Consider the following 12,701-nt stretch of genomic DNA (forward strand, 5'->3'; position numbering starts at 1 on the left):
AATACACTAAATTATGTGCAACCCTCTTGAGGGAAACTGGTGAATATTTTGTTTGTAGACACACCTATTGGTAGATTCTTGTTTCATGCTGTCATCACTGGCTTTCTGAGCTTATGTTTCATTGTTGCTGTTGAAGCAACCAAGCCCCTTGCTAAGTCTCTCTCTTACCTTACAGTCTATCTTTAGTTCATGACCCAGTCTTCAGAGATAAAGCAATGTTTGCATAGTGACTGTTAACGTTCACGACTTACGTGGGTGATCCAGAGAAATGAGGCAGTGGCTTTATTTGATGGGCAACATCATCTCTCTGCTTTTTCTTTTTGCAAACGCTACAGCAAAACCTGCTGACAATGGAACAAATAGTGTCTGTGGAAGAGACACAGATTAAAGATAAGAAATGCATCTTACTGAGAATTAAAGGAGGAAAACAGTTTGTCCTACAGTGTGAGGTGAGATGTGTTCTTCAGTCACTGTGGGTCAGGTTGGTGTGCATGGGATAAAATGAATGAAGAGTTTTACACTGACTGAGGGTTCTTTGTGGAGCAAAGCTGAAGTTTTATGGAGTAAAACTGGGAAGTTTGTATCATGATGCTCAAATTCTGCAAGCAGGAAAGCTGCAGCTGTGCCAGTCTGTGGTGTGTGGTTCAGTTTAATAAACAGCTAAAAGCTTCAAAGCTTCACAACCTCCGTGGGCTTCTGAGGCCTTGTTGGCACGTGTCTCACCATGGTTAGCTGATGGTAGCAAATGTGTTTGTGAGGGAGGAAGTACAGGAGCCCTCATGACATCTTCAGCAGGGAAAAGCAAAGGGCTGTGTGTATCCAGTCCTTTGGAAAACAGTTGCTTAAAGGGCCATCTGGGAGCAGACCCTATTGGCAGTTTACTGTGAAGTGCCAAACTCCTTCTGTATGTCTTTCAGAGTGACCCAGAATTTGTTCAGTGGAAGAAGGAGCTGACAGAAGCTTTTACTGAGGCCCAGAGGTTGCTGCGTCGGGCTCCGAAGTTCCTCAACAAATCTCGCTCCACGGTTGTCGAGCTCTCAAAGCCGCCCCTCAGCCACAGGAACAGCAACGGTCTGTAGGAGAGCTGGAAGCCAAGCTCACTGGGGGCAAAGCTACGTCGTGAACACGCTGAGCTTCACAGAATCCTTATGAGTTACTTTGTGCAATCCTGGATGCGGGATGTGCTTAGAGGAAGAAGAATTAGATGTTTACAGCGTGGGATAATGTCAGAACTCTGTCTGTGGAGGTTGTGGAGGCTGGAACAGTGGCAGGTGAACTGATGCTCCTCGCAGCAGTGGAAAGGAGAGGCTGCATATTGCTCCCACGCCTTCCCGCACCCGGGCGGCATCCGAGCCGCGCTCCCTCGCTCTGCATCTACTGATGGAAGGAAGATGCTGGTTTCCCTGCAACACCCTGGCTTGGTGCCTGCCAAGCCTGGGGACTGAAGTGGTTCCTGCTGGCTGGGATTACGCTTGTGTGTGCGCTGCCGCCGCCCCCTGGGCTGCGGGAGGAGCCGCGGACTCGCCGTGTTGGATGCCCTTTACTCTGTCGTGTTGCCATGTTCTTTCTGACCATTACTGCTGACTCTATAATAACCTTTCTCCATACTGCTGGTGATCAACAGTGTGACTCTTACGCACTTCAAAGTACTGAATTCTAACTGTCCTGTGGTTTAAATGTTATTGCTACTCCATGGAAGCATTGAACTCGAATGATTCCCTTGGTTTGTTGTACTCACTAATAGTAGCTACCACCGTTTCGCTTCTTCTACGTATATGCAGTACTATAACTGACACAATAGAGTAATAATTGGTGAAGAGGAATTTATGGTAGCTTCATCTAGTGCTCTGTTGTATAAATCGACTATTTTAGCACAGTTTTTAAAGAGCAGATTCCTTTTGACAAGTTTACAGTGAACATAAAGACAGTTCTTTTCCATTTCAGGTCAACGGCACTTTTTAAAAATCAAACAGAAATGCTCCCAATCCGCTGCATTGTAGAAGGTGCATGTGCTGGGGGAAGGAGTCTGGGTACCCCGGTACGTGTGCTGGATCACTCGTCAGTGCTGGGGCTCGTGGATGCTCCTCGGTTGTGCGCAGAAGCGCTGAGCGAGCGCGTTCTCGTAGCGTAGCTGTCCCGGCCTTTGGCTGCAGCTCAGCTGGGGAGGTTTGTGCATACATCACGTGGCTCGACTTGCAGAAGGATTCGTAGCTCTCTCCTTTAGGGAGTACAAACTGTCCACGTCTGAAAACAGTCTGAGAGTACTGAGGATGGGACTGACAGGACGAGCTGATCAAATGCCCGATTTCTGTTAATTCTACCCGAGACATCAGTCGTGTCATGTGAAAACTCTTGCTGAAGTACAGATATAATCTCTTAACTGTTAGACCACTTCAAGCATGTGATGTCAGCCTTTCCCTGGTTCTTGTGATGGTTTGTAAGAGATAGGGCAGGGCTCAACTTAGGCTTTTTTTTCTGAGTCAGTAAACACCTTAGAGAGCACTTTCTGCCCAGCTGCAGGGGTTCAGCACTTGTAGTCCCTGAAGGTGGTGGGAGCCGCCCCTCTGTGAACGGGGAGCGAAGCGGCAGCACCAGCTCGCTGCGTCTGCCTGGTCTGCACGCCGTGTCTGCCTCGTGCTGCTGACAGAGCCACACAGCTCTAGGCCCTTTTCCTGGCAGAAAGAAAACACAAACTGGCAGAAGGAGGATTAATTTGAAAGTATTTGTTTATCCTGAACATACTTGTAATAAAGTTGGGTGTATGTAGAAGCAGGAGCGACGTCACTCTGCATAGCCTGTGCTTTCCCAGCTGTGCCAACTCTCTCTTGTCATCTGGTGCAGCAGGAAAGGAAGATGCATGTTGGAAAACACCCTGAGTCAGGTGATATCCTGCACTGATCTGATCTTTTCTTTTCCCCATTCATTTCCCAATGATTCTTTACCCAGAGTGCCAGCTCCTCTGTCCTGCGCACAGGGAAGTGACGTGCAGCACCTCAGCACCCTCCGTGAGGAGCAGTGTGGTGGTTACTGACCGTGGCAGCAGGAGGTGTCTCACGTTCCTGGTGCTGACTGTGCACTGGGTGTTGTTAAGCTTTCCCTGCAATACCCTGCAGTGCTCTTGTTTGTCTTCTTGACTTAGGGAAAAAAATCCTCAGATTGTGATAAAACCCACTCCTAGTTTTTGTGTAACTTGTTCACACTGTCTCAGTCCATTACCAGTTCCCTTCTCTCTCTGCTCCTTTCCATGGTTGCTCTTCACGCTCAGTCCTTCTGGGCAGAGTTTTGTGGTTTCTGACTCAGACACCGTCGATTCCGGCTGCTGGTGCCTGTGAGGAGAGGGACGGCTGTGTCAGTGTGCTCAGGCCTGTGGTTTTCACGTGAGGTGAAGGCTGTGCATTGGCTTGGGGCAATGTGTGTGTTTGGAGGTGCTGGGGAGCAGGGATGGCCCATGAACACTCCCATCCATGCGCTGCTGATGGCGTGTCAGTCACTGTAGTGCTCACTAGATCCCGGTAACAAGTGGTCTGTGTGGAAGGGACTGGATCTGCTGGTGCTGGGAGGAGAGCTGGAATCCCACCCTTCAAAGCAAAGCAAATCGATCCTTCCTGGTTTAGGTGCCAGGTCCTCTGAAGTTCTTCCGTGGACAAGGACTCTTGATGGTGTCACTTCACGTGAGGGTCATGAGCTGTGTGTGAGGAAAGGCTTGTTGAGCACAGAGTGGAAGGCACAGCCTTGGCTCTTACCTATTTAGACCACATTTATAGGACCATTCTTTGGGCTTGTTCAGGGAAGTAAAGATAAAAGAATACAGAGCTTCAGGCATCAGCAGAGCTGAGTGAATGATTAAACACAGATTTCCAAACCTGAAGGTCCTTTAAAGCAGAGCCAGCCACACTGGAGATGTGAGCATGTATGGGAGCACTTGTTGTGTTTCAAACCAGAGAGTTACATGTCCGATAGAGCCGTGTTAAACGCTCCCCTGTCACATCCAGGTGCCTTTGGTGCTGCAGGGATTGCTTTCTGATGGTTCTTTGTCACTGACATACAAGCTGACAAAGGCAGTAAAACCAGATCCCAAAAAGCAAGCGTGTGGGTGATGTGGTGGCAGAAAGGTGTGTGGTTTCTGCAGGAGCTGAGCCCAGGGGGGTCGCTGGGACTTTCAGGAGAGCTGCAGCTCTTCCCTTTCCCTTCCCCTCCCCTCTGAGGTGTGGTGACATTTTTGATATGTATGTGGTGAGAAAATTAACACCTCACCTCCAGAACAGAGATACAGCAAATTCTAGCCCAAGCCAGACTTGTGTGAGTTGGAATTCAAGTGCGGGGGAAGCAAAGCACCCTTTATTCTTGCTGCAAGCAGAGTGTAACTGAGGATCTGTCTGGAGCTGGGCAGGAGCTGGGTGGGTGCTGTCGGTCCCTGGGCACGCTGTCAGCAGAGCTGTCCCATCCCTGCCGTAGCAATGGGGCAGCTTTGGTTGTTCACCTTTGTTTGGGAAGTAGTTTGCAAATTCACCCAGCTGTTAAAGGAACATTTACTGGGTTTTGTTTAGTCCTTTATCTGACTGTAGGCTATCCAGTTTTCCTAGGTATAAAAGCTTCTTCATATTAGTTGTGCTTGAGCTAAAATGTCTTGTCACTGGTCCAGCAGAGCCTATGGCTGTGATCTCCCACGCTGAGATGAGCTTTGCTGGTAGAAACACCGGAGCTGGTCCCGCTGGCACTGCCCTTCCCGGCCTGGTACCCTTCCCTTAGGCTTCAGACAAAGGCTTCCAGCATGCTGGTGCTGGTTGGCTGTGCCAGGGGGATGCTGGTGGGTTGGACCAGTGCCGTGCTTGCCGGGTGAGGGTGACAGGGCACAGCTCCAGGAGCTGGACCATGGCGTGGTCACATTCCAGTTTTCCTTCATTCCAACAACTCTCCTTTAGGAATGCAGCAGAAGTTGTTCTGCTTCTGTCAAGAGTGGGGAAAACAGGGAGTGGTGTCGTTAGGTTGTGGTTCCAACAGAATCGCGAGTGTGAGCAGTCCAGTGCAGAGGTGGTGGGAAACATTTGGTGCTAAAACCAAAGCAGTCTCTCCCAGCCGTGTCCCTGCACAGGGGATGCTGCTCATGCCCAGTAGAAATGCTCCAGGTGATGCCATCTCTGAGGGATATGGTTTAGTTTAGTGATGGGCTTGGCAGCGTGAGGTTACTGCTTGGACTTGATGATCTCAAAGGTCTTCTCCAACTGTGCTGATCTCCAATGGCACCTGGCCCCAGCGCACGCAGCGACGGCCGTGGGTTGGGCTGCTGGAAAGGGCTGTGCCCAGAGCTTCGGGTGCAGCTCTTTTCCTGGCAGCTGGTCAGTTTTGGGCCAGGCCCTGCCTGGGTGTCCCCTCAGAGCCGTGTGCCGTGGCGCTGGCAGCCGGCGCTGGGCACTCCAGTGGGGAGTGAATGATCCTCGTCGTGTGAGTGAACACAAGGAGTGAGTCTTCTACAAATCAAAGAGAAACCCCAAGAGGTGTATTTTGACAAAGCATAGTTATTAATTTTAATATTGTAAAAAAGAAATAAAGAAGGAAAATATCTAAAGTATAGAGAGCTGATGTCTGTGCAGGGCCTGGGGTGCCCGGCTCGCCTGCCTCTGTTCCCGTTGGTTTCTGTCCATGGTGTACATATCGTGTGGATGGGACATTGGCCGTTTTAATACTGTTGTTAAATTGTATTTTTATTTTGTGTTACTCACCACAGACTCAGCTTTATTTTGTTTATGTAAAGGTTGCTATGCTATGGAGGTGTGAAACCGAGAATTCTATTTTAACAAGAAGAAAAAGAAGCGTTTTATATTATTTATTAAACACATGTTTCTCCAACTTCTGACATTCCACAGGATTCCTGCTCCGTGTTTGTACAGCAGTGGCAGTTCCTTTCCAGCGGGATCAGTCAGCTTTATTCTGTTTTTCATAATAAAGTCGAAAGAGTTTCCCTCAGCCTGTCCAGCTCACCCTTCTGTTACCAGCACAGGGACCTCTGGGCACTGTCAGGGCCGTCTCCAAGTGCAGGGGCTGGTGAGTGCAGAGACATCTGACAGACTCTTGCGAACAAACCTCTTGGTTTGGTGTTTCTAGTTTTGCCCTTTGTCCCAGAGGGCATCCCGGAGGGCAAGCTGTCCTTCACACCGCCCTGTGCTGCCTAGTGAGGAGTGACCTGAAACTGGGGCAAGGAATCAGCTGGATATTGGATAAAGCTGAGACGTCAGCTCAGGTGTTTGCCAGGCTCAGTGTGGGAGGGGGAGGACGAGCCCAGCGAGGCCACGGCACACGGCACTGGAGCAGGCGGGTGCGCTCGGCGCGGGGCTGTGGTGAGCGCAGGGCAGAGCCCGGCACCGAGGGTCACAAAAATGGATTGACTGGAAATGATTTTTGCTGTTTCAGGGTGATCACTTGGTCCTTAAAAATAAGCTAGGCCTGTCAAGGCAGGAGAGGTGTCCTGCAAAGTGTCAGGGTGCTGGGAGGCCAGGGCAGGTGCCAGGCCGTGGTGCAGGACTCTGCTTCCCATGGCAGAGGGGGGCAGTGGGGGCTCGGCGGTGCCACATCCTCCCTGGCCTGGGCTTGCTTGGCCTGCCAGGAGAGTTTGCTGCTGAGCTGCTACTGCTGGGCACATCTGTAGGTGACCAAACCAGACAACTCTTTCCCCAAAGGCACAAAAATAGCACAGAATTCATCTGGTAACTCATTTGCTAAAGACAACTGCAGTCGCAGCCGCGGGCTCTGCGGTTTGAGGAGCGCCTGGGCTGTTACAGCACGTGTTTCTGATTTCCACAGAGGTGGAGCTCAAGGCACGTGCTCTGCAGCTGAGCCGAGCGACATCCCGAGGGCACATCGTGGCTGTTGCTGCTGGAGCCGCCTCTTTGCTTTGGGACGCTGCCTGAAGCAGGGAGGGGGTGGCTGCTCTTTCCCCATCAAGAGTTCTTGCCTGGTTTTGCACTGGCCCCTCCTCGTGCCAGCCTGGTTGTGCTTGGCTGTGGCATTGGACAGGGCAGCGGCGGCAGTGGAACTGTGCCGGTGGGACTGTGGTTTCTCACTGGCACCTGCCAGAAACGTGCTGTGACTGGGACAGCGCTGAGCACAGGGCCAAGCAGGGGATCTGTTAGGAGGCCTGGGGACAGGATCAGAAATGTGATTGTTCTCCAAGGTCAGGATCTATCAGGGTGTGTGTAACTCGCTGTGCTGCCAGCGGGGAACAGGAGACGGACCTGGCGTGCTCCGGGCTTGCCTGGCTGTAGGGCTGGGGAGGGGCTTTGGGGCAGATCAGAGAGCAGGGGAGATGGCAGAGAGAAACGAGTGAAAAACAGAATAAAGCGAGAGCATCCTCAGAGAGGCATCTGCACCAGCACTGTTTCAGTGGCTGCATTCGGTCCTCTGGAACAGAAAAGGAGCAGATTCACACAAACAGCTACTCGTGACTGAAAGAAAATCTATGGAGAGAGAACCTGTTTTCAGTGTGTAATTTAATGGTAAGAAAAAGCCAGTATCTGTAAATAACTTTAGATATTGTATCTATGAGAATCATTCTTTGTTTTCTGTACTTGGCTCTTTCCATATTTATTGTGGGGAGGAGGCTGTGGCCGTGTCTGCTGCACGGCCCGTCCCCGGGGACAGCCCCAGCCCTTCGTGACGGATGTGCCACTCTCACTTAACCCCGCCGGTATTTTTTTTAAAGGATGATTTTGGCACAGCTTAAGCTGCTTCTGTGTGTTGGTCAGTACAACTGTTCTCCTACGAGAACCCCAATAAAAGCCGTCCTTTGCGTGTGTGCTCCTGCCTGGTTCTTTCGGCCTCGCTTGCTGCCGGGATGGGAGTCCCTGTGCCCCTTTGCCCCCCGCTGCCTCTCGCAGAGGTAAGTCCCTTTGCTCCCTGGAGCAGCTGCTGTTCAGGTGCAGGGTGTGTGTTCTGCTTTGCTGTGGGTGGCTGTGTCGGATGATGGGGTGGGTGTCAGTGATGGGATGGTGCCGGATGCAGTGAGCGCCTGTGTGTGACCCTCAGCCTCATCTGCTGGGGCAGGGACTATCAGGTGTTTTGTGGCTTTCCAAGAGGGTAGGAGCGACTGGGATGCTCAGAGCTGTGGGGTGCCCCAGCAGTGAGCCCCACACACAGCCAGTCCCTGAGCGACGGTGTGAAGGATCATCTGGAACTGTGTGTGCTCGTGGCGTTCCTGGGTGGAGCTGGGGTTTGGTGGGATGCTTGGGGCAAGCCTCCCTCTCCTGCCTGGCACCTACTAACACTCCATTTCCTTTCTCATTAACAGAGCTTTCCCTCCTGCTGCTGTGGCCGTCCGTGGAGCTCTCTGGGGAGCTGTGGTGCAGAGAAGGGTGGGTGACACCTGCAGCATCCTGCAGCACTGGGTGGGCGTTGGGTGCTGGTGTGGGGGAAGTGGGGCCTGTCAGTCCCCGCAGGGTCACGCCATGGCCCCTCCACGCGCTCTGCCCCTGTCCCAGCTCTGTGTGGAGGGGAGGCTGGGGATGGGGCAGGCAGGGCTGCCGCTGCGTCCCTGTGCCGCACCCAGGCTGCTGACTCCCGTGCTGTTTGTGCCACAGTGACTTTTTCTTTCCACCAGCCAGGGCCTATTTTGAGCCCAGCTCAGCCCCCCCTCCAGGCTGGGGCTGGCAGCTGGGCAGCCCCATGTCAGAGCTCCAGTCCTGGAGGGTCCCCTCCTGCCCCAGCCCCCGTGGGCACTGGGGAGGGCCGGGTGAGGGTGTGAGGGGCCGGGCAGTGGGAGGGCCTGGCGGGGCCGTGGCCTCTCCCCAGCTGAGGCCCCGGAGCCACTCTGGCGGGTATTTTTAGCCGTGACATGTGTCCCCTCAGCTGCGGTGTGGGGGCGGTGGGGGGAGGCGCAGGCTGAGGCGCTGCCGCTCACTCTCCGTCCTGCAGCCGCCGTCCCGCGCCCGGTGCTGCCGTGGGCCGCCAGCCCTGCGCCCGCAGCCCCCCGCACAGGTACAGGCGCTCCGGGGGGCTCTGGGGAGGGGGTGAGGGCCAGGGGCTGAGCGGAGCTCGCTGGGTGTGCTGGCAGCCGGGCCCTGGGCCCCTCGGCTGGGAGGGCTATTTTTAGCTGGGAATGGATGGCGATAGCGGCCGTCCCGGTGTCAGGGGCAGCTTCCAGCCCCTGCTCGGCGCTGGGGAGAGGGGCACAGGTGGGCTGTGACCAGAGGGTGGCCGGGACCCCCTCGATGGCCTCAGCTCTTGGCATGGCAGCGGGTCCCGGGTGGCTCCACGTGGCAGCCCACCGGAGATTCCCCCAGGAGAGGCTGCGTCTCACTCCCCGTGTGTGGGGAGACGGAGCGATGCTGGTGGTCCCAGGCCCTTGTTGGAGCCCAGCTGTGTGCTTGGGAAGGCACGTCCCCCTGCGTGCCCCGGTTTCCCCACGTGCAGAGCAGGGCTGAGGACTCGGCTCGGCTGCTGCGGGGTGGCTGCCACAGACCCCTTCCTGGCTCAGAGCTCTGGCTGTGCCATTTGGGGCCAGCCCTGGGGCAGTATGGGGGTAGCACCGGTTCCTGCTGGGAGCAAGGGCACGTGGCCCGAGAAGGCCACTGACATTCCTGCGCCGGCTCCTGGCCGCTCCTGCCCTTTACTGTACAAGGAGCTGCGGCGGCAGCGGGGCCAGGCCAGCGCCGACCTGCCCCGTGCCTGAATGATCCCGACAGGTGAAGCCGGGATCAGCCCTGAACAGGGCTCAGGCGGGTTCCTGCGGCCACCCTGTGCCCCCCAGCCCCGGGCAGCGGGGTCCCGGAGCCACCCCCCGTGCCCGTCCCCTCTGTGCCACGCTCCAGCCGGTGCCGTGAGCTGAAGCTGGGGCAAGATGCTGGTGCTGCCGGCCTTGGCACGGCCGCGGGGCCAGGGGGAGCCGCTGGTAACCGTGTCCTTTCTCTCCGCCTTGTGTGGCCCCGTGGCTCTGACCGCAGCGTCCCGCCTCGCCATGGCCATCTCCTCGCGCCTCGCGCTCTGGGAGCAGAAGGAAAGTCTCGGTCGGGTGGTGGCACCAGCGGTGTTTCGGGGCCAGGCGCTCACGGGCTGCTCAAGGGCTCTGTGCCGGGGGGATGCACCGCAGCTGCACGCCTCGGGGGCCTCCCCGCGCACGCCTGTCATGCTGTGTCCGTCTGTCCTGGCTCTGAGCCCCTTCGCAGCCCAGCTGTGCTGGTTTGAGTGGTTTTGCCGTGGGGCTGAGCCTCGCTGCAGGGTTTGCTGCTGGTGCTGCTGCGTGGTGGTGGGGCTGGGTAAGCCTTTGCTGCGGGAGCTGTGGGCTGTGGGGAGGGATGTTGGCTGGGACCTGGCACAGAGGCACCTGCAGGTCTGCACGTGGCTGTGGTGATGCCGGGAGCTGCTGCTGGCTGGTTCCTCCGTGGCCATGCCGGAGCTGCAGCGCCCATGGGCTCCCTACAGTGCCCATCCCGTGGTGTGGCCTGCAGATGTCTCTGCTTCTTGGCAGGGCTTTTCTTCTTGGTGCTTTTCCTCCCGCTCGCCACAGCCTCCCTGAGCCAGCCTGGTGCTTGTGGGTGGCCCACGGCCTCCCTGGCAGCGTGCAGGCTGGTGGTGGTGGCCCCGGTGCCGGAGCGGGGTGCTGCTGCTCTGCTGCTGTGCCAGGGCTCTGTCCCTGCTGCCCTGTGACCTGGCTGCTGCTCCTGCACACAGATCAGGGACGAGGACCGGGCTCCCCCCCCGGCCACCCCCCCACTGCTGCTGTCGGTCATCCCCGGGGGGTTCATCAAGCAGCTCGTGCGGGAGACAGAGAAGGAGGCGAAGGCGGCCAAGCTGAGGAAGGAGAGCAAGGGGAGCGTGAAGGAGGAGGTGAGGGGTGAGGAGCCCTGAGCAGAGGCCTCCTGCCCAGAGTCCTGCAGTGTCCCCAGCCCAAAGCCAGTCCCTGTGGGGTCCCATGACACCAGCTCCAGCCATGAACCAGCCTCGAGCAATTAATGCTGGAGACTTTGTTAACTCAGCTTGCCATTCCTCACTTGCTTAATTGGAAGGCGAGTAATTAGGCAGAGCACGAGGCTCCAGTCAGCTCACTGAGCACAGGAAGGAGGGCGCATGAGGTGTCTCTGGTTGCCGTGGGTGGAGGGGTGGGATGTGGCCAGGCAAGAGGAGGAGGAAGAGGAGGAAGCCAACAGTGCAGCCGGGGCCAGGCCTGAGGGAGCAGGTCAGGGCTGGAGCTCCGTGTCCTGTGGGGGCTGTGGGGCTGGGGTCTCCCCTTCGCCCTGTCCCTGTCAGACCTGGCTCCTCTCCTTTGCTCGCAGCCCGTGGGGCAGGACAGCACGGCCAGGGACACGCCAGGTGCCGGAGGAGCCGTGGCTGGTGCCGGGCAGCCGCTGCAGAACGGGCTGCACACGGAGGGACAGGGGGGAGAAGGGGTCCTGACCCCCCCACGCAAGGAGCTGCCCCCTGCCAGGGCTGTCACCAGCAAAGCCCCATCCCCTGCACCCGCCCCAGCAGCTCCTGCCCCCAGACTGGCAGAGACCCCTCGCCCGGAGGCTCCAGAGGCAGCAAAGCCGTCGTGCCCCAGGAAGAGCCCCAAGGACACCCAACCCAGGGGCAGCCCCCCAGCTCCAGCCCCTGTGCCCAGCAAGGGCTGCAGGAAAGTTCCAGAGAAGGACGGGGACACAGCCAAGGGGATGGGCCCTGAGAGCACCAAGAAGGAGAAGGGAACGGCCCCAAGCCACGAGCTGCCCCAAACCAAGGCAAGAGTCAAGAGGGAGCTGGGGCCGGTCAGGAAAGAGCCAGAGAAGGTGAAGAAAGATGCTGGAGGTGGCAAGAAGGAGCCAGTGGAAATGAAGACACCTGGAAAAACTGCAAACAAGTCAGAGGGGGTCAAGGAGGAGCCAGGAGGGATCCAAGAAAAGTCAGAAGATGTGGCAAAGGAGGTGGAGAAGGTGAAGGAAGAGCCAGGAGAGGGTAAAGATGCACCAGGAGAGAGCAAAGAGACCGTTGAGAGTGCGGACACGGAGCAGGTAACGTGTTTGCAGACCTGATGGGCTGTCTCAGGGCACTGACCCATCATGTTCCCACGTTCATGCAGCTCCTCCCATTTGCATGGGCTGGGGGAAGGTGCCTCCCAGGGCTGTCCAGGTGGGCAGAAGAGGGGCTGGGGGTCTGCCTGGGGGTGTTGCTGCTTGAGGGACAAGTGTAGTTTGTCCAACCCAGTTTTCTGCTGGTTCCTGCATGGTTCCCCTCTCTCCTCCCTGCAGGCTCCCAGGGATGTTTGGTACGAAGCAGAGAAGGTTTGGCTTGTGGAACAGGATGGATTCACGCTCGGTAACTCACTCCCTCTGCCCTCACTGTCCAGGGCCAAAGATCAGGCCTGTCCCCATCCTGGTTGTGGGGTGGGAGTGGGTGGGCACTGGGTGCTGCTCTAACACCGTGCCGTGGCCATCCCTACACGGGGCTGTGGCTGGAGGTCAGCTCTCGGCAGCTTCCCATGCTGCAGCCGGCAATGCCTGTGGCTGCTGTGGCTGTGCCATGCCAGAGGGACTCACAGGCCCTGGCTGTGCCACGCTGTGCCAGAGGGACTCACAGGGCTCCCGTTGCAGCCACGCAGCTGAAGCCAGACGTGGGGACGCCGGAGCTGCCAGCCGGGCGGCTGCGGGTGCGACGGGAGGCAGACGGCGGCGTCACCGAGGTGGACGAGGACAGTGTGCAGCGGGTGAGCCCCCTCCTCAGGTTTGGCTGCTGCAGGGGTC

General features: G+C 56.9%; 2 protein-coding genes across 2 annotated transcripts in view; both read left to right on the plus strand.

The window, feature by feature from the left end:
• The window catches only part of GRK3 (G protein-coupled receptor kinase 3), a 68,105-nt gene extending 60,315 nt beyond the window's left edge, over positions 1-7,790 (plus strand). Inside the window, exons 20-21 of the mRNA XM_062009848.1 lie at positions 336-449; positions 918-7,790. Coding sequence (XP_061865832.1) covers positions 336-449; positions 918-1,079 — 276 coding nt within the window. The 3' untranslated portion in view covers positions 1,080-7,790. The remainder of the gene's footprint in view (positions 1-335; positions 450-917) is intronic.
• Positions 7,791-9,946: 2,156 nt separating this feature from the next.
• The window catches only part of MYO18B (myosin XVIIIB), a 56,810-nt gene continuing 54,055 nt past the window's right edge, over positions 9,947-12,701 (plus strand). Inside the window, exons 1-5 of the mRNA XM_062009654.1 lie at positions 9,947-10,000; positions 10,660-10,815; positions 11,262-11,972; positions 12,210-12,276; positions 12,552-12,664. Coding sequence (XP_061865638.1) covers positions 9,947-10,000; positions 10,660-10,815; positions 11,262-11,972; positions 12,210-12,276; positions 12,552-12,664 — 1,101 coding nt within the window. The remainder of the gene's footprint in view (positions 10,001-10,659; positions 10,816-11,261; positions 11,973-12,209; positions 12,277-12,551; positions 12,665-12,701) is intronic.

This window comes from Colius striatus, chromosome 17 (assembly GCF_028858725.1).
Source record: "Colius striatus isolate bColStr4 chromosome 17, bColStr4.1.hap1, whole genome shotgun sequence".
In the NCBI taxonomy this organism is placed as follows: Eukaryota; Metazoa; Chordata; class Aves; order Coliiformes; family Coliidae; genus Colius; species Colius striatus.